At 44.2% G+C, this 20,501-nt stretch overlaps 1 protein-coding gene across 1 annotated transcript in view; it reads left to right on the plus strand.

Annotated features, from left to right (window-relative positions):
- The window catches only part of GNB1 (G protein subunit beta 1), a 61,938-nt gene that overhangs the window by 33,103 nt on the left and 8,334 nt on the right, over positions 1-20,501 (plus strand). Inside the window, exons 2-9 of the mRNA XM_044281878.1 lie at positions 54-154; positions 6,523-6,561; positions 6,711-6,817; positions 8,275-8,338; positions 16,189-16,351; positions 17,538-17,604; positions 17,863-18,064; positions 20,225-20,441. Of these exons, the coding sequence (XP_044137813.1) occupies positions 98-154; positions 6,523-6,561; positions 6,711-6,817; positions 8,275-8,338; positions 16,189-16,351; positions 17,538-17,604; positions 17,863-18,064; positions 20,225-20,441 (916 nt within the window). The 5' untranslated portion in view covers positions 54-97. The remainder of the gene's footprint in view (positions 1-53; positions 155-6,522; positions 6,562-6,710; positions 6,818-8,274; positions 8,339-16,188; positions 16,352-17,537; positions 17,605-17,862; positions 18,065-20,224; positions 20,442-20,501) is intronic.

The raw sequence follows: 20,501 nt of genomic DNA on the forward strand, positions 1-20,501 counted from the left end.
ATTACACCAAAATGAAGTTTGCTGACAATGCCTCCCTGTTCTTCTCCTTACAGAACTGAGTGTTGGTGGTAGAGAAGCTTCACCGTAGAGAAGAACCATGAGTGAACTTGATCAGCTACGCCAAGAGGCTGAGCAACTCAAGAACCAAATCAGAGTGAGTAAAGAAATGTTACATGGATTTTGGTAGAGTTTCTCTTATTTCTATGTTGTCACCAGCCCTTGGGTTATCCAGCCCCAATAATTTTTCTTGTTGTTTTTTTTTTTTTTTTACATCTGGGACTGATCTGTTTAAATAGCTTCTCACTGTTTGAACGTGAGGTTCCAGCCGAACGTCTTACAATGTAAATAATATCCATCCTTTGTCTGAGGCTGCTCTGGCTGCGGCCAGTTATGTGCAGGGAATTATTTTCTTTTTACAGACTGCGTGGCAGCACAAAGATAAACTTTACACTTTATGTTTTTGTCGATCGAATGCCTTAAATATGTAAGATTTCTTATCAGGGTTGTAATGCTGACATTGCACCCGGTCGTGTAGTCTTCAGTCCATTGCCTGCTGCAGTCTTAAGAGATTCTTTAGAATTAAATGAAAGCGCAAGAATGTTACTCCGACACATGAAGAATTTGTCAGTTTCGAGGAAGCCCTACTCCAATCCTGAAAGCCTGGTGATGAGGCAGAGAAATACCGGATGTTTCTCTCCTCACACCAGGTATTCAGCATTTTGGTGCAGATTAAAATCGGCTATTTCTACTGCCACAGAGGTCCTGCTGCTTCTGTCTTATATGGGACCCTTGACCAGGTGCTGAGGAGCTCCAGGGCTAAATGCACCTTTTATATGTAAGCGTGTGTGTGTGTGTGTGTGTGTGTGTATATGTATATATGTGTAATATATATATATATATATATATATATATATTTTAAAAAAAAATATTATGGGAGTGCGCCTTATAAAGCGATGGTTGACACGGATGTATCGCCGGCCGCTATGCTGCACAGCGCGGCTGGCGATACATCAGTTACAGTGCGGGGAGGGAGGAGGGGCAGGAGGCAAGTCTTTATTTTAATGAACAAATGTTCTTTTATTTATTCTATTTTATTTATCTGTTCTGTGCAGTGCTATTAAGAAAATGGCAAGTTTTGTATTTTGTACTTTTGCAGTAATGCAAATATGTTATTTAATTTAGTAAAAGATGTTTTATTTTGAAAAACACGGCATTTCAGTTCTTGAGTTAAGCATAACTACATTTCAGCATTATCAGTAATTTGTGTGTGCTTTTGCCTTGAAAATCCAAGCAAATATAGACCTCTAGCACAATTCCCTTAAAATATCGCATCGCATACAGTTATCGCAATTTTTAGGGCCCTAATCGCAAAAAATTCCCATATCGTGAAAATATATTTGTTCATTAAAATAAAGACTTGCCTCCTGCCCCTCCTCCCTCCCCATACTGTAACTGATGTATCGCTAGCCACGCTGTGCAGCATAGCGGCCGGCGATACATCCGTGTCAACCATCGCTTTATAAGGCGCACTCCCATAATATTTTTTTTTTATATATATATATATAATAAAAATTGGACTGCACTCCAAAGGACTTTCCAATGAGTCAATATGCTTTATTTACCCATCAGGTGGCACAGAGCGACGTAAATGCATGAGCCTTTACGTCGCTCTGTGCCACCTGGTGGGTGAATAAAGCATATTGACTCATTGGAAAGTCCTTTGGAGTTCAGTCCAATTTTTATCTTATACAAGTGGGTAAGCACCTATTGCCATACTTGGGCCTTGCACCCTCCTTTTTTTTCCTTTTTTCTCTTGGATGGTGCTGCTGGTGGTTTTTCTTTTGTGTATGTGTGTATACACCAGTCACCAGTGGCCCTTGCTTTGAATGACTTCACCACATCTGCGGCCACAGGATATCACTAGACTCGCACACGGCTCTGGTGGGATTTTGGTCCACTCTATAACAGTTCTGTGACTGTTGTGGGTTTCTTGACCATAACTTTGTCACCAAGGATTTTCCGGAAGTTTTCTATTGGGTTTAGATCAGGACTCTGGTCTGGCCATTTCAATGTTTTCAGTTTCGAGGAACTGCTTTACCCGTTTTGCTGTGTGACCGGGGGCATTGTCCTGCTTGAAAATGTCTGGCCGATTGAGTGATGAACGCAAGGAAGGAACCATGTGTAGTTGAAGAAGGTTCTGATGCACACTTGCATTCACTCTGCTATGTAGCTGTATGAGAGGTCCAACTCCTGCTGCAGAAAACATTCCCCAAACCATGACACCTCCTCCTCCACCTCTCACTGACTTCTTTACTCACTTTGGGTTCAGTCTTTCCCCAGTTTGTTATTTATATTATATAATTATATATATATATATATATATTTTTTTTTTTTCATTCAGGGGGATTTATGGTGGATTTACACAGGGCAACGGTCAGGCAAATTATTTGCACCAAATGTTAGTAGGAATGCTCATTCTCGACAAGCGGCCCATGTAAAGGTGCCACAGGTCACCTGTTGAACAAAGACGACACTCATTCTTCCGCTGAAATGATTGTTCATGTGGGTACCTAAATTATAATTTCTGGGCAGCAGATCGTCCTGTGTAAACATCGCTCGGCCGCTGAGAAACCGTGAATCTGTATGAGGACGAGCAGTGGCAGTAGCAATGGTTCATCCCGGTACTGTGGAGGAGACTGCTTCCTGTAAGTGCAGCTGTTTCCTCCACTGATGAGCAAGCAGTTATTGGGAAGGAACAGTCTTTTCTCAATAACTGCCTTCGCAGTTGGCGCGTATAAGTGCACCTCTTGTGTAAATCTACTCAGCTTTTCCAAGATCCTAATCCAGGTGACATTCTCTGTACTAAGCACATGGGCCTTAAAGAAGTTGTCCGGGCTTTTACTATTGATTACCTATCCCAGTGATGGCTAACCTCTGGCACTCCAGCTATGGTGAAACTACAACTACCAGCATGCTCCATTCATTTCTGTGGAGTTCCAAGAACAGCCAAGCAAGTGTGCATCTTGGGAGTTGTAGTTATACCACCGCTGGAGTGCCGGAGGTTAGCCATCACAGACCTTTTCTCGATATCAGATCGGTGGGGGTCAGACACCCCTGCCGATCCGCTGTATGAGGAGACTGCACACACAGTGTGCACATGCCGTCTCATTTCTCTCTTCTTGTTGTATGTCTGACAAAACATTGGTGAGAAGGGAGATGGCACGTGCACACTGCACGCGCAGTCTCCTCATACAGCTAATCGGCGGGGTGTCGGATGATATTGATGACTAGTGATGAGCAAATTTCATATTTTGAAATTCGTTCACGCTTTGTTTGGTGGTCAAAGCAGAATTGCATCATGGAGTCCGTTACCACGGACCATTACACAATTCTATGACTGAATGCCTTTAGAGGCATTCCGTTACTCATTCCGTCATAGAATGGCGTTATGGTCCGTGGTAATGGAATCCATAATGCAATTCACCTTTTACCATCAAACAAAGCGTGAACGAATTTCATAACGTGAAATTCGCTTATCTCTATTGACCTATACTGACCTATACTATTGGGTCATCAATAGTAAAAGCCCGGACAAGCCTTTAAGATACGCAGGTTACTGTTCTTGGCTCCCCATGTGCATTTCTCTAAAGATGGAGCTTTCCTTAATTGTAGTAAGGGCTCTTTCACACCTGCGTTCTTGTCTTCCGGCATAGAGTTCCGTCGTCGGGGCTCTATGCCGGAAGAATCCTGATCAGGATTATCCCAATGCATTCTGAATAGAGTGAAATCCCTTCAGGATGTCTTCAGTTCCGGAACGGAACGTTTTTTGGCCGGAGAAAATACCGCAGCATGCTGCGCTTTTTGCTCCGGCCAAAAATCCTGAAGACTTGCCGCAAGGCCGGATCCGGAATTAATGCCCATTGAAAGCCATTGATCCGGATCCGGCCTTAAGCTAAATGTCGTTTCGGCGCATTGCCGGATCCGACGTTTAGCTTTTTTAGAGTGGTTACCATGGCTGCCGGGACGCTAAAGTCCTGGCAGCCATGGTAAAGGGGAGCGGGGGAGCAGCATACTTACCGTCCGTGCGGCTCCTGGGGCGCTCCAGAGTGCCGTCAGGGCGCCCCACGCGCATGGATGACGTGATCGCATGGCACGTCATCCATGCGCATGGGGCGCTCTGACGTCATTCTGGAGCGCCCCGGGAGCCGCACGGACTGTAAGTATACCGCTCCCCACTACTACTATGGCAACCAGGACTTTAATAGCGTCCTGGGTGCCATAGTAACACTGAAAGCATTTTGAAGACGGATCCGTCTTTAAATGCTTTCAGTACACTTGCGTTTTTGCCGGATCCGGCGTGTAATTCCGGCAAGTGGAGGACACGCCGGATCCGGACAACGCAAGTGTGAAAGAGGCCTAAGATGACTTAATAATTAAAAAAAAATGCAAATATGTTGCGTTTTCTTTCTTTCCCCCTCTTAGCTTCTTACTGCAGATGTTACATGGCCAGTCCATTTTCAGTGTTGGACACCTACAATACTAGTTCCTAACCAGGACGAGTGATTGAAGAGTAACTAAACAGTGTTCATCAGCTCTGCGTGGCTTTTGAAGGGTGTGAATCCATAGACCCTGGGCCCCGTACTCCATACGCTTGGAGCAGAGACGGTGAAAGCTGAAGGGGCCGAGTGCTCAGTGACGCTTCTGCCCCTTAGTTTTTTCCCACAAAGCTTTAGTTACTCTGCAACACAAACTTCCTGAGCTGGGATTATAAAAAGATGGATCGTAACTCTCCAGACCACACTGAGGCCGGCCATTCGCTTGGCCAAGCATGCATGTGTCCTGAGAGATGCGATCACTCTGGCAGCATCTTATTTTCCTTAGAATAAAAGGATTGGTCACATCGAAATGGAACTCGCCACCAACCACCTGCCGTCAGGGGAGAGCAGGGAGGCTCCCACACACTAGAGAATTTTCCTACCATTATGCATCTAATGCGGTTGGCTTCCTACAAAGCCCCATCAAGCATTTCTTCTGTGAGACCATTCCACAGCAGCTCGAGGCTCTCGTGTAGTAACCAAGTTGTATGGAGATAGGAGAGGATGGCTATAGATGGTCAAATACCTGCCCAGGAATGAATCACGGCCTGTTTGCTTTATCTCCGTACACATCAGCGTCTCAGAAAGTGAATAGTTCTCGGCCTTCATTAATTCTCGGCTCCTCTAAACAGTTATTAAAAGCTTGGCTCCAGCCCGGACCAGACTTCCTGGACGTCTTTAGTTTAGTGTATCCGTTAAAAGGTCTGTTTTGCAGAAGCTGTGACATGTATTAGTTATGTACATTTTTCTCCTTCGTCTCAAGGTTTTTTTGAACAAAAGTTTTTGCATTACCCTTTACACACAGCGCGTGCCTCTTATTATTCTTACTGATTTTTTATTTTTTTTATTTTATGAAAGTATTGACGAAATTTCAAGAACAAAAATTCACAAAGTATGTACGTGAATACATAGGAGAGAAGCATATGCATCCAATAGCCGTGGATATGATTTGACGGAGCAGCATGTATAGTAACGGTTTAGAACAGTAGGGACTTCTTACTGCGTTTATAGAGTGAAAAGGGTGAAAGTGATCTGGACTCCTTTTCTGCAGTACTACTCATATATAACTGCAGATAATAGTCCAAGATCCTGGTGACTGGTTCCCTTTAAGCTTTTCTGGGTATTTGCACATTACTGCAGACTTTTGAAATGCATACATCGATGTAGTAATGTAAGGCTAGATTCGCATCTGGGGCTGGCTGTTATGGGTTGCCAGGTCTCTGCAGGACCCTATTATAGCCAATGGGGTCTGACGGGCAGGCAGAAGTATCCGGCAATGTCAGAACTCGGGCAAGCTGTTCTATGCCAAAGGACAGCCGCATGTGCGAAACTAGCGCTACCCCACTCTTCCTGACATCTATAATATTAATTTTCAGGCTTTTTTTTTTACATGACAATCTCTCTCTAACAAAGCCAGAACCAGCCCTGTCCCTTATATGGATCCGGAGATCTCCATTCGTTGCTCTCCTAGTTTTATATCAAGCTGATGGCACAAGGGGAGTGTGTTTCTGCTGCAGCTGAGGGGCGTGTCCATGCTCTCCCTATCACAACTTAGGAGGCAGTTGAAGGATGAAACTGAGCATGTGCGGCCATCTCAGTGAGCTGGACAAAGAAATAAGGAAAAACTAACAGCAGGTGGCACTATAGATACATTTTATTGTAACTCAGTGGCTATGCTACATTTTTAACATGCATTTACAAAAGTATTCAGATCCAGGTGCTGGTTTGGAAACTGTAGAATTTTTATTTTTTTGTGGGACTACCCCTTTAATCCTATATTAAATGTTGAATGTTGCAAAACTGAAGTCTAAAGTGGTAGAAACTGTAAAGTATCTGAATGCACCCTCAGTACCAATAACTTTTCTGTGGTTTTATTGCTATTCCTTACATAGTTAATACAACTTTTCTTTTGTTTTTGCCTTCTCAGGATGCCAGGAAAGCATGTGCAGATGCCACTCTGGCTCAGGTAAGATTTAAATTTTTGTCACTTGACATTCATTTTCCACATCTTTCGCACTCCTGCATCCTGCATTCCTCCTTTTATTTTTTTTATTTTTTTTGTGATTCACTAAAGTAACTAAAAAGATGCTTTGTGTTTTATTTCCCCTGATTTAGATCACAGCCAATATTGATCCAGTAGGTCGAATTCAGATGCGCACTAGACGTACACTGAGGGGCCACCTCGCGAAAATCTATGCTATGCACTGGGGCACAGATTCCAGGTAGGTGTATACAGCATATAATCTGTTGTCCAAAAGCAAAGTGGTGGAGCGTTTGTGGGCTGAACGCAGTCTGAGGCTAATTTTTACATGGCTTCGATGCCCATGAGCCAAAGCAGCAGCACATCAGAATGATCTGCCTTTTGGTGGCAGAAAAAAACACCAAAACGCGCAGGAAATTGCTTGTTGTTTTAGCCCTTCCCTGTTGACTGCAGTGGTAAACGCAGCTGAAATCCACTAGAGAGAACATGTAGGCTTCCAAGCGGATTTGAAATCAGTGGTGGAAACAAACCTCTTTGAGGTCAGTAGGAAGCAGTTGACCTAGTCTTGTGCTTTTAATTTGATTTGAAACACACACGATGTAGATTGACGGTACAATAGGCAGACCTCAAATGCTTTAGGTTCACGTCTCTGATTCTAGTAATATCAGAATACCATTAACCAGCTTCCAGCTCTGTGCAGAGCGCTTATGTCTGCAGTTAGATATTAAGTCTTTGTCAATGTTATTCCCCAAAAAAAATTATCATCCATTTCCTTATGGAAATCTACAGACAAATTGAAATAGCTTGGTAAATACTTGATTGCAACATGTAGCATAGCCTTTTTTTTTGTTTGTTCAGTATTTTGCCACCTTCAGAGCTGAAATCTTCCGGTCCGATTACATGCTTCCTCTGTCAGGCACCATAAATTACATATTTTAGGTTTAGTAATACATGCATGCACCCTACCTTTTAATGATTGCAAGTGACCCTTTCCCATGCTGTATATGAATCAGGGATTAGGTGGTCCAGAGCCAAAAAAGGGTCTGGCGTCTTAATGGGCTCTTCCATCCACTTGATGGACGCGGCCACCATGCGGGTATCTTATACATGCACTAAGAAAATGCACCAGCACATCTTCATGGTCCTGCTCTTTGAGATCCAGCTGTGCAAGTTCACTATTCCAGTGCTTGCTGGGAATCTACTGCACTTTACTTTGGCGCGCTTTCATCTCGTTTACTAGCGACGTGGGCCCGTGTGCAATAGACTGTCGGATCGCAGTAGAACGTGGCCCATGTTCACTGTGCGGACATAGAGCTGGGATCAGGCAATGGGAGGAGAGGCAGGTTTGGGAATGCAGAGATGTATATTTGTATAGGGTGGAGGTTTCACACTTTTTTGGAACATTTTTTTCAATAACTATAGACAATGCCTACTTTAGGATACATGACTTGCATAGCGGTTTTGAGGGAAAAGCATCCAGGACCTGTCCCCTTTAAGCCTTACATATGCACACTGCCTATATCTATATAACTAAATATTAAGATACGTTTTTCACCTTCTGCCCATATGTTTTATGTCTTCATTGAAAATGTTTCTTTCTTAATTGATGAGCCATGTAAGTAGAAATGCACCCCCAGTGCTGCTTGCTCTTCTTGGCTGCTGATCTTGTGTTTTTGTCCTCTTCTTTTCCCCCTGCAGGCTCCTAGTTAGTGCCTCCCAGGACGGCAAGCTTATCATCTGGGACAGCTACACCACAAACAAGGTGCGTGACAGTAGACTCTGGAGCTTTACATGTGCAGGAATAGCACAAGCCTCTTCTCAGTAGCGCCTCTCCTTGCCCCAGACTGCTGCGTCTGTAGATTGTTTATATAGATTTTATAGGGTGCTTCTGTGCAATAAAGGTGACGTGCGTTTATATACTTGCCTTCAGTCTTTCCAAAAGCACACTTAACTCATGAGCGCACATCCTCAGAGACATCAGTGTGAAATATTGTGTCCAGGCACTTCACTTCATCACTAAGGTGCTGCCACTGTATGCTGGCAGTAATTCATGTTCAGTAGTGAGAATACTTTTCATTACACAGGATAGGGGATACATATTAGATATGTGGGGTCCTACCACTGGAACCCTCAATGATCACAAGAATGGGGGGTCACAAACCCCATGGAGCTCCCTGTGCAATGGACTGAGCGGCTGGTCAGAATGCGCATTGCCGCTCCAATATTCTCTGTGGAAGTGCCTGCGATAGCTGAACACTGGCGCTCCAATAGAAATCCATGTGGATGGGGGATAACTTTTTGTAACCGGCAAACCCTTTAACCACCTAACTATTCTGCCGGAGCCAAACTTGGGCGAAAAGTGGAGGGCTGTTATGTCATGAATGGTAGCAGCTAGAAGCCTGCAACTGGACTTGTTTGAAACCTGACATTCCATTCCAGGCTTTTATAAGCATTAGGCCAAGCAACAGAGGAGATATCACTGTTAGAATTCGAGTCTGGAATAATCCCAGGTAAAAATTGCTTTTATTTTCAGTTGCGTTCACTGCATCCAGGTTTCTATCAGTGCTATCTTCCCATGTCCTGAACATATTGCTGTCATTCTGGTATTGGCTGAAAGCTTGGAATGTCAGCTTTCAAACCATACATATCTCTACCTGGTACCAAACCAGAGGACATGAGCAGTTGAAGCAGACTTTTCTAGTCTCCACACAGGTCAGGCCATACACGTCTGACAGATACAGATCCCACCTCTGAGACCCTCGCCTTTCTCTAGGATGGGGTCCCCTGACCACATCACCTGTTTAGAGAAACAGCTGAGCTCATTGTGCTATGCTGTGTCTGTTGCACATTGTTTCTACCGGCCCCATCATAAATCACGTGGAATCAGATTCTTTGGGAACTTTTGCACTGAAGTTTGGACCTTTTACTCCTTTATGGTATTGTGACGTATCAAACCAGTGATGAGTAACCATGCCAGTACAGGAAATACATCTGGATGGCAGCCACCTTATTTTCAATAGCATTCGGCCATTTCACCCAGCTGGTAGTTTTGTCACTTTCCTGCATTGATCTGTTTGTTTTCCAGCAGTGGCTGTCGGTGTGAATAATTTTACACCGTCGGACCAGGCAGTACTTTACCAGCTTACATCCACATTTGTAGCCACTTATACTTGTCTTTAACAGAAAAATTGAAGTTTTATTAGATTTTTTTTCATCCAGATGTCAAGATCTGTGATTCTGTTCCCCTTTAAGCGTGCATGCTATACATTCAGAGATTATAGTGTGGGATGTTGTGTTTAGAGACCTTCTGATGTCATAGGCGGCTTTCTGGCAGGACCGTGGAGCTCCTGGCTTAAATCAGCTCTTTCTGCAGCAGGTCCCTCATGATTTATGCTCCAGGGATCCAGGAAACAAATGGTGTGGTAAAGTAAACCTGCACTTGTGTAAACTCCTGGTGTGCAAGGCTCCGACTTCTGGGAACCACAAGTATACCTGCAGTGCTCCACTTTCTATATGATACTGATCTCAATATGTAGTACAGTGTGTCTCGCCTGGACATTGCTGTCTTGGTTTGCACAGTCGTGATTTAGAAAGGAGGTGTTGGAGAAAGTGGCTCCAGTTGTAATCTGAAGCCTCTTCTACATCTTGCTCAATGTAGTATTTCTAGATTTGCAACTTTTCTTCCCTTCCTGGTATCAGCGGTTGGGTTACCCGATGGCAGAGTTCCTGACCTCTTTCGTTTGCGGTTTGCAGCTTCTTCCTGTCTCAGTCAACACTTTAGCTCTTAGGAGCTGCCTGCCTAGGCTCATATTTCAGGCTTGGCGTACTGCAGGTTTAGAGGTATGAGGTACGGTTTAATTAACTAGGAGGCGCTTGCTTTTTGTTTTTTAAACAATCTTTTATCGTGTAATTTTAGGTCCAAAATTTTAATAGTAGCTTTAGTAATCTATTAAGAAATGTAATCAAAGTAGGCGGATCTTAGTTTTTCTGACACGGCATTAAAGGGAACCTGTCATCTGTCTCACTGAGGGCAGCATAAAATAGTGACAGAAATGCTGATTTTGGCGATGCGTCACTCATGAGCTAAAAGTAATTGGTTGCTGAGAACCAGCCTCATAATCATTGCAGCTCGGGCCTTGAAAAGAGTCAAATCTACCTGAGAAGAGTCCTGATTATTCCTAATCTCCTGCTCTCTCGCCCATCTGCTGATGACTGGCAGTTCTCTCCTAGAGAGAAAGGGAGAAAACTAGGTAGAAGCCTGTCAGTCATCAGCAGGTGGGCAGGGAGAGCAGGAATTCATGAATAACCATGACTCTTCTCAGGTGGCCGGGACTCTTTTCCAGGCCCAGTCTGCTGTGATTGTGATGTTGGTTCTCGGCAACCACTTACTTCTAACTTTTAAATGACAGAGCGCTGAAATCACCTCGCCTATCTCTACTTTATGCTGCTAAGTTAAGTTAATATGGGCCGCATAAAGTTGATGACATTTAAATAGGTTTTCCAAGAATTTATAACTGTCATCATTAGTATCTACGTATCTGATAAATCCAAAGTCGATTTGTTCAAATACTCATTTTAATGCTGTATCTGTACAGCATAAACGTTCGTTTTGTCCGAAGTCTCTTGAGACCGTGGTTAACTCTTACTGTATTCCTATGTGCGTATTGAATTACCAATTTAAAATAGAAATCTAAACTGGGCTTTGGTACCGAGCAACAAGCCAGTACCAAAGCCCAGTTTGGGTAGTTATTTTAAATTGTTTTTCGATACGCAGATAGGAATACAGTAGGAATTAACCACAGTCTTGCACGACTTTGGGCAAAACTAACTTTGGCTCCACGGAGCCAATACAGAAGGATTGATTCGCTCAAGCCCACCCAGGACCCTCACCGATTAGCTGTTTGAGAAGGCATCGGCCCCTGCCTTTTCTGTGCTCACCAAGTACAGCGCCGTACATAATGTAGTGGCTGTGCTTGGTATCATAACTCAGCCCGATTCACTTCTATGGGGCTGAGCTGTGCCTAGGCCACGTGACCGATTATTGTAACATCACTGGCCTAGGAAAATCAGAGAGAAGGCCATGGCCCTACTGCGAACACTGGTGCCATCTCAAACAGCTGATCAGCGGGAGTCTTGGCAGTCAGACCCACACAGATCAGATACTGATGACCTATCCATCATAGGGGTTTTCCAGGATTTTACTATTAATGGCTTATCCTCAGGATCTCATTGGTGGGGGTCTGACACCCGCACTCCCACTGATTAGTTTTTATGCCGTTTCGGCACCAGAACTGTCGACTTAACAGCGGAAGGCAGGTGTAGTTCCATCATCAATGCTCACCCGAAACAGCTGATAGACCACTATCGACCTGATATTAATAGCCTACCCTGAGGATAGGCCATCAGTAGTAGTGTCCTAAAATACACCTACATAGATTTATAAATGAACATGCTAGCTACTTGCAGCCTCCACTAGAGCTAATTGCATACTGTCTAATTGAGTTCAGTGTATAAACAGTAGGCAAGACGCTCTTGAGCGCCCTCTACTGGTGCCAGCAGGTAGCTACAAAGTTACTGGTGGTCAAGATTTAAACTCAGCTTATATCCATAGAATGGGGGTCCCAGGTCCCCCTGTATGAATAACGGCAGTTGAGCATGCACATTCATCTCTATGGGACTTCCAGAGATGGCAGAGCACTGTACTGGCAGTTTCACAGATAGTTAATGGTACCAATGCTACATGCGTGATGCATCACACAGGGGTACACAGGACCTCTGTTCTCGTTGTTGTGGAGTGTACAAAAAAATGTATCAAGGAGCACGTGATGTGTTGATACCTAAAGATTCCTTCAAGTAGAGCGCTGCTTCTTGTGAGGCCTGCAGTGTTAATGCAGTTGGAGCAGTGTTTTCAGTACTGTTATGGCAATGTTCCTAGAAATGCTGTGGTGTAAACATACGTAGAGTTAATGAAGTCTGTCCCCGTCTGTATGCCGAGTGCCTACTCCGGATTTATTTTTCGCAACCTTTTTATTACAGAAAGGCTGTTTTGAAGGGGGCTCAAAAACCAAATGCATGGAGACTCGATCTGAAAACTACATACAAAGTGCAGATTACTAACTACAGTTCTATAAGCATCACTAAGAAGAAAACCAGTCAAACATCTTCATTATGTCTCCTAATATTAAAGGGGTTGCCCCAAAATGTAGACTATCCACAGGACTGCAGGGACTCCCACAGTTCACAACTGCCAGCTCTCGGTAATCTCCGGCCGACATTGTATGTCAACTCATTCATACAAAGGGGACGCTCGCCTCCATTCATGTGAGCGGTGGGGGTTCTAGATCCGCACTGACCTGACTCATCGTCTAGCCTGTGGTTAGTTGTTCAGTTTAAATCGTGGGACAATTCCTTTAACTAATAATGTTGGTTTATACAGTGAGGTTTAGTAGGAGATTGCAGATATAAGGAGCCTGCAAAAAAAATAAAAAATAAAATAAAAAATTGCGTCTCTCAAATGAAAACTTTATTGCCATTATTGACTGCCCGACTCACTGAATCATTACCCTCCATAACAGGTGTAGTCTCCACTATGAACAATTCTGTTTGCATATCAAACATAGCCATATTATATATGGAGGATAGATTTATGCCGTTCATAAATGTTGAGTTTGTCAGCAGTTTTTTCAGTACTAAACTGCTGACAGCTCTCAGTAGGCCTTGGGGACAGCAGGGCAGGAATACCTTTTTTGTGGAGCTTTTATTATCAGGAGTAGTGTGAATATAAAGATTTAGCCTGCTAGGTTCTGCTGCCAGTGCCTGGTAGGCGGAGCTTCACTGAAGTGCTCTCTGCATTGAGCTGCTTCACAGCCCCTCCCATCTTCTCTGTGACAACTTTAACGGTATCCTGGTTGGATGCTACAGCAGAGAGGGAGGGGCTGTGAAGCAGCTTGGTGTAGCATGAACTTAAAAGTAAAGCTCTGCCTCCTGGGCTCTTAAAGGGGTTGGCCGCTTTATACTATTGATCACCTATACTGATCACCATCAATATCAGATCGGCAGGGGTCCAACTGGCAACCTGCCGATCAGCTGTTTGAACAGAAGGCAGTGCCCATACAAGTGCTGCCTTCTCTGCTCTATCTGCTCACCACAGCAATTGCCGTGGTGGGCAGGTGTACTTACAAGTATAGTGTCCTCATTCACTTCTATAGGAAGGCTCTGTCTGTTCAAATGAATAGGAAGGAGCCATTGGGTAGTTGGGCATTTACATTGCATAAAGTTGGCTCTCCTTCATGTCCAGGTTATGTATATTCACTTTGTATTTAGTGTATAGAAGATGCAAACCAAAGTATATGTGTACACCAATAATGCCAACTGGATATCTATATGTACCCACTACTAATGAGAATCCCATCTCCATAAAGTAACGCCCACCAATTGGGGGACACACACCATTTGGTACCAAATTCTGGTGCATATAAGCACAATGTGGACCTACAAAGAACTGCACCAAAAAACACCAGTATCCTAAGATATTAATCTTTATTATTAACAAAATACTAAAAACATATCATATTAGAGTGTGCAAAGATGGAAGCGACATCACCGGAGTAGGGGACCCAAACAGTAGTACAATTCACTATAGACATATAAGGCAAGATAAAGATAGGGTTGCATTGTAGCTAGAGAGAATCCATATCAATGGACAGTAAATATCGGGCCCCCAGTATCATACAAATACCTCACGCTTTTCCCAATCCTGCCACATACAATAGCCAGAATCTTACAAATATGTGTAGGGGGCAAGACTGCTCGATTGTACCTACCTGTAACAGGCACTGAGGTGTTCCTGGGTGCCTATAGCCGCCTGTACATTACATAATGAAGGAAAATTCACTCTAGTCATTCAGATTTTTTTTTATTTATTTTTTTCCTTAGCATATATTTTATCTTTTTAACTTTTTTTTTTTTACATTTTGTATATAATGGAAATAGATATCGGAGATTATTTTTGTCATGAATTTTTCTTCACCACTCCTGTCTATGGACTGTGTCTTGTATTTAAAGGGTTATTCCCATCTAGGACATCGGGGGCATATTGCTAAGATATGCCCTCAGTATCTGATAGGGGCGGCTCCCACCTTTGGGACCCGCACCTATGCCTAGAACGGAGCCTGCAAAGAGCCGGAGGGCGCAATGCACATGCACAGCTGTCCTCCATTAATTCCTAAATGGATTGCCGAAAATAGCTGAGTGGCGAGCTTGGCTATTTTCAGAAGTCCTATTGTAATGAATCGAAGCACACAGGGCAAACGCGATCACCGCTCTATTCGTTTCTATCGGGCTTATGGAAATAGCTGAGCGTGCCTGGCTTTGTAATTTACTCCTAAAAGAATGAATAGAGGGCGGCTGCACATGCGCGGTGCCCTCTATGGCCCTTTGTGCCGTTCTAAGTATTGGTATGGGTTCCAGAGGGGTCTCTTCCTGCTCGCCATAGACATAATAGCAGCGAGCAGGAAGAGTGAAGGGAGACAGCACGTCTCCCCTACGTACAGCTGGTTGGTGGGGGTGCGCCGATCTGATATTGAAGACCTATCGTGAGGATAGGTCATCAATACAGCTGAGTGAATTTCCGCTTATGAAATTCATTCACACTTGGTTTGGTGGTAAACTGTGAATTGCGTTATGGATTCAGTTACCACGGACCATAACGCAATTCTATGAACGACTGCATACCGGAATGCCTTTAGAGACTTCCGTTATTCGTTCCGTCATAATAGAAGTCTATGGGCTGCAAAATGCATCCGTCCTTCCGTTTCCGATAAGCAAAAGAGAGTAAAATGTGAATTGCGTAACGGATACCACGGACCATAACGCAATTCTATGATGGAATGCATAACTGAAAGCCTTTAGAGACATTCCGTTATTCGTTCTGTCATAATAGAAGTCTATGGGCTGCAAAACTGATCTGTTCCGTTTCAGTTATGCAGGAGAGGACTCCCCTGCATAACAAACGGGACGGATCCGTTTTGCAGCCCATAGACTTCTATTATGACAGAACGAATAACGGAATGTTTCTAAAGGCTTTCCGTTATGCATTGCGTTATGGTCCGTGGTATCCGTTACGCAATTCACATTTTACCACCAAACCAAGTGTGAACAAATTTCAAAATATGAAATTCACTTATCTTTAGTCATCAATATTTAAAGCCCGGAGAACCCCCTTTAAAGTGTAACATTCGTTTTGGTTTAAAAAAAAAATCTGTCTTCAGCATTTTACGTCGCAGTGAAGACGTCTGTGTGTAACAAGTAAGAAAGGCAGGGTGCTGGGCGTAGTCGGGGCCTGAGGAGTGACAGGAGACTGCTGGAACACACGGGCATCTTCTGAAGACATTCTCCCCAGCAGCGTTCAGTTACAGCTCTGCTAAGAAGACTCTTTACCCCCTGTTTTCTAGTAAAAAGAAATATTTTTCCCTAATAAAGTATATTACAAAAATGTTGATCATCCCTGTCCCTACATAATATGTAATAATAAAATTAAACTACTAACACTTTAACTCTACTGCAAAAAACCCAGACTGAACCGTTTTATGTGTGTGATGTTTCCCATTACAGGTTCATGCAATCCCCTTGCGTTCTTCTTGGGTGATGACATGTGCTTATGCGCCATCCGGAAACTACGTGGCTTGCGGTGGTCTTGATAACATTTGTTCGATTTACAACCTGAAAACCCGTGAAGGAAATGTAAGAGTGAGCCGCGAGCTGGCCGGTCACACAGGTGAGTGCTGGAGGCTTTACCAGCTCCATAGACTTCAGGGGGTCATTTAGTTTTGTGAGGCACTCTGACATGGAAAACTTACAAATGAAGTATTGGTTTAATGGTGTTTGTGGAAATCAGAAATCGGTTAGCATCAGAAGTAATAAACTGTCCCCAAGTTCACACAGGTATTTTTCACCCGAGTGCAGACCCTGGGCTCTAGTGCGCATGCGCTGGTGACTAGGCTAGACGGGATGATGCAGGATGCCTGGTTCTGTCCATCTGACTGCAAAAGGGAAGTTGGGGATATTGACCTGAATGACAACCCCAGGCTCTAGCGCGCATGCACCAATGAAGGCCAGGCAGAATGAAACTGGTACCCCCTTCCTGTCCATCAGACTGCAAAGGGAGGAGCTTTGACGCAGAAGGAGGGGATCCTTCGTGTACTGAGGGTAGCAGCATGACCTTGGTGCAGGGAACAAGTTGTTTGCATATTGTAAACGTAACACTTTGCACTCAGGTGAGGAATACATCTGTAAACCGGGGTAGTTTATGAACAATGCTGACTCTGTTTAAGGGCTCTTTTCACACGAGCGGATCCCGTGCGGGTAATCCGCTGCGTGAAAGAGCCACGCCCCGTTCTGCACAGCAGAGACATGGAGCACTAACATGATAACGCTCTTTGACTCTGTGACCTTTTTTGCTACAAAATCGCAGTGACAACTTTCTCAGTGTGATTTTGTGGTAAAAAGAGGCAAAGAGCGTTATCAGTCATGTTAGTGCTCCGTGTCTCTGCTGTCCGGAACGGGGCTTGGCTCTCTTTCACGCAGCAGATTTACCCGCACGGCATCCGCTCGTGTGAAAGAGCCCTAACTATTCTAGTTCCTTTGAATGTAAAGTGGAAAGAGATTTATAGCTTCTTTTAATAATGGAAGACGAGTAAATGGGCCTGTACTGCAATTCCAAGCACAACCACTGTATAATGTACGAGGCGGTGCTTGTTCTATGAGGAAGCTTCATTACTTGTTGAGCAGAGCAGACTCTTCAAACAACTTATCAATAGGAGTCGGACCCCCACCCATCTGATATTGATGAGTTTAGGTCATCAATATTGTGCTCCCTGCAAACCTCTTTAAAGTGAATGGGGCTGAGCTGTAGTACTGGCCACAACTACCGGGTTAAACAGTTTTGTGTTTTTTCTTTTTAGGCTATCTGTCCTGCTGCCGTTTTCTGGATGATAACCAAATAATTACCAGCTCTGGAGATACCACTTGGTTAGTATGCTATCTATTATGTATGTATGTAGTGTGCTTAGGCGGTGGTCTTGCCGTTTCATCCTCCCCAGATTTGCCAGTCCCCATGCAGAAGAAGAAATGTATTCCTTTTCTTAATGTCCCTGCATGTTGACCGGAGGTGGGACTGGATTACAGGGCACCCACTTGTCTAGATGTCGGAGGTTTAGAGGTTTGTGTAGGAGGCTACCAATCTGGTCCGCACTCGGTACTATGTGTCTCCTTCTCCCTTGTGTGCAGCGCCCTTTGGGATATTGAAACTGGCCAGCAGACGACCACCTTTACTGGACACACCGGGGATGTAATGAGCCTGTCCCTTGCTCCAGATTCCAGGTGCTTTGTGTCTGGGGCCTGCGACGCCTCAGCCAAACTGTGGGATATCCGAGAAGGGATGTGTCGACAGACCTTCACCGGCCATGAGTCTGACATCAATGCTATCTGTGTAAGTATTTCTGTGTGTACCAATGGTGGAAAGTTTTGTGCTCTGTAAAAATGTATTTTATTCAGCCTAAACAATGATTGAAAAAAAACAGACACTTGGGTCCTTTTTACCTGTGCAGGTGATCTGGAAGATTATGGGGAATGAAGCAGGCGCTCATGATAACTGTCAGATCATCAGCGGAGATGAGGGCAGCTTTTACATGCAACAATCAATACAGAGATCATTTGTCCCTGTAGAAAGATCATTATTCCTGTGCTGTAGATCGTTGTTCCTATCCATCAGATCATATGGTCTAAACAATAATTTTTTGCTGTACCAGCAGAACGACCTGATTACCTGATGAACAAGCATTTCACACAGGCAGATTATCAGGAATGAGTGTTTATACAAGTGCTCCTCCCAAAAATCTGCAGGATCATCTGTACATGTAAAAGGACCCTGAATTACACAGGGCGATTGAAGCGATTGTTGGGAGGGAAACACCCCTTCCCGGCAATCGCCTGCTCGCTAGTGGAGGAGACCGCTACATGCAGCGATCTCTGCAGCATGGGGTGAAGCGATCACTATGCCATCACTTGTCCCCATGCTGTATAGTGGTTTGCCGGCAGCAGATCGTAATTAGACAGCGCGGTCTGCTAATGGCAAACAATGATTTTTAAGTTTGCTTAAAAATCGCAATTGCCCAATGAACAAGCGTTTGCTCGTTTATTGGGTAATCTATGGCAGTATTACACTGCAAGATCTCTGACAAGCGTTCATCTGCCGAAAAATCGGCCAGTGTAATACAGCCTTTAGGCTTCTTTTATAGATTGTGTTGGGTTGGTTTTGAATGCATGAAAAGTGCACTGCAAGCAAAAGACTTGATTCCTCACACCTCCTTTTTCCAGAGAAATATCCCCATGATTGTCCGTCACTTTGTGACTGATGAAGAAAGCTGCCCGTAACTAAAGCAGGCTGCTGTAATGGGTGTTACAGTGGGCCGCCAGAGTCTCTGCTGCATGTGTAGTGTGACTATTACATAATTATATCATTTGAAAGGATGAAAAAAGACATCCGTCCATCCGGTTCAGCCTGTTATCCTGCAAAGTTGATCCAGAAGGCAAAAAACTCTAATTAGGGAGAATCCCGTTTTCCTTGTATTAGAGAAATATATTTCTTCTCAAATCTGATCAGAATAACTCCCTGGATCAACAACCCTTCTCCAGAAACCTAGTAACTATAACCTGTAATATTATTACACTCCGAAATACATCCAGGCCCTCCTGCACACTTTGTGAACTCACTATCACCACCTCCTCAGGCAGAGAGTTCCATAGTCTCAAATCCTCTTCTATGTTTGTGTACAAACCTTCTTTCCTCCAGACGCAGAGGATGTCCCCCGTCAAAGTCCTGGGGATAAATAGATGATGGGAGAGATCCCTGTACAGACCCCTGGTATAGTTACACAGTGTGTTAGATCTCCTTTCCGACCTTTTTTTTTTTTTTTAAGTATTCTTTCTGGGTTCTGTAGTCCACCCATTTGATTTATTACTTGCCCGCCTTGAACAGGAGCCTAAAATTTTACGCAATACTGCATGTGTGGTCTGACTAGAGATTTGTCAAGTGGTAGAACTGTGCTCCCTTCCTGTGCATCCATGACCCCTTTGATGGACCCTTTTAATTGGATAAACCACTGCATTGGCCAAGCCTTAAAGGGGTTGTCCGCTTTCCCATATTGATGACCTATCCTATCTGCTGTTTGAAGAGACCGCAGCAGTCGGATGAGCGCTGCCTTCTCTTCACGGCCTCCCTGCATGCCGTTGACATTGCAGCAGCGGTGCAGTGTAATAACTGCTTTGTCCCGCTTTAGTGTGAATGGGACAGAGGAGCAGTAACTACACTGCACGGCCACTGCAATGTTGACACCATGCATGTCAACAGCTAAGAGAACGCAGCGCTCATACTATCGCTACGGTGTCTTTAAACAGCTGATCCATGGGGTGCCAGGAGTCAGACTCCCAACGGTGTGATATTGATGACCTATCCTGAGGCCACCAATATGGGACAGCCCCTTTAATGTATTGTACATCAGCGTGTGTATTTGTAAGTCAAGCCTGGAAGTTGGAAATACTCCCCCCCCCCCCCTGGTTCATTTTCATTCTCTTAATCTTTCTCTTTCAGTTCTTCCCCAATGGCAATGCTTTTGCCACTGGCTCAGATGATGCCACATGCAGGCTTTTTGACCTTCGTGCAGACCAGGAGCTGATGGTTTACTCTCATGACAATATCATTTGTGGCATCACCTCGGTAGCATTCTCAAAGAGCGGTCGCCTCCTTTTAGCCGGTTATGACGATTTCAATTGCAATGTCTGGGACACACTCAAGGCTGACAGAGCAGGTATAAAGATATAGTTATCTTCATTTTTCTCTACCGCCTGAAGTTAGTACTGCTGATATA

The sequence above is a fragment of the Bufo gargarizans genome, chromosome 2 (assembly GCF_014858855.1).
Source record: "Bufo gargarizans isolate SCDJY-AF-19 chromosome 2, ASM1485885v1, whole genome shotgun sequence".
Classification (NCBI taxonomy): Eukaryota; Metazoa; Chordata; class Amphibia; order Anura; family Bufonidae; genus Bufo; species Bufo gargarizans.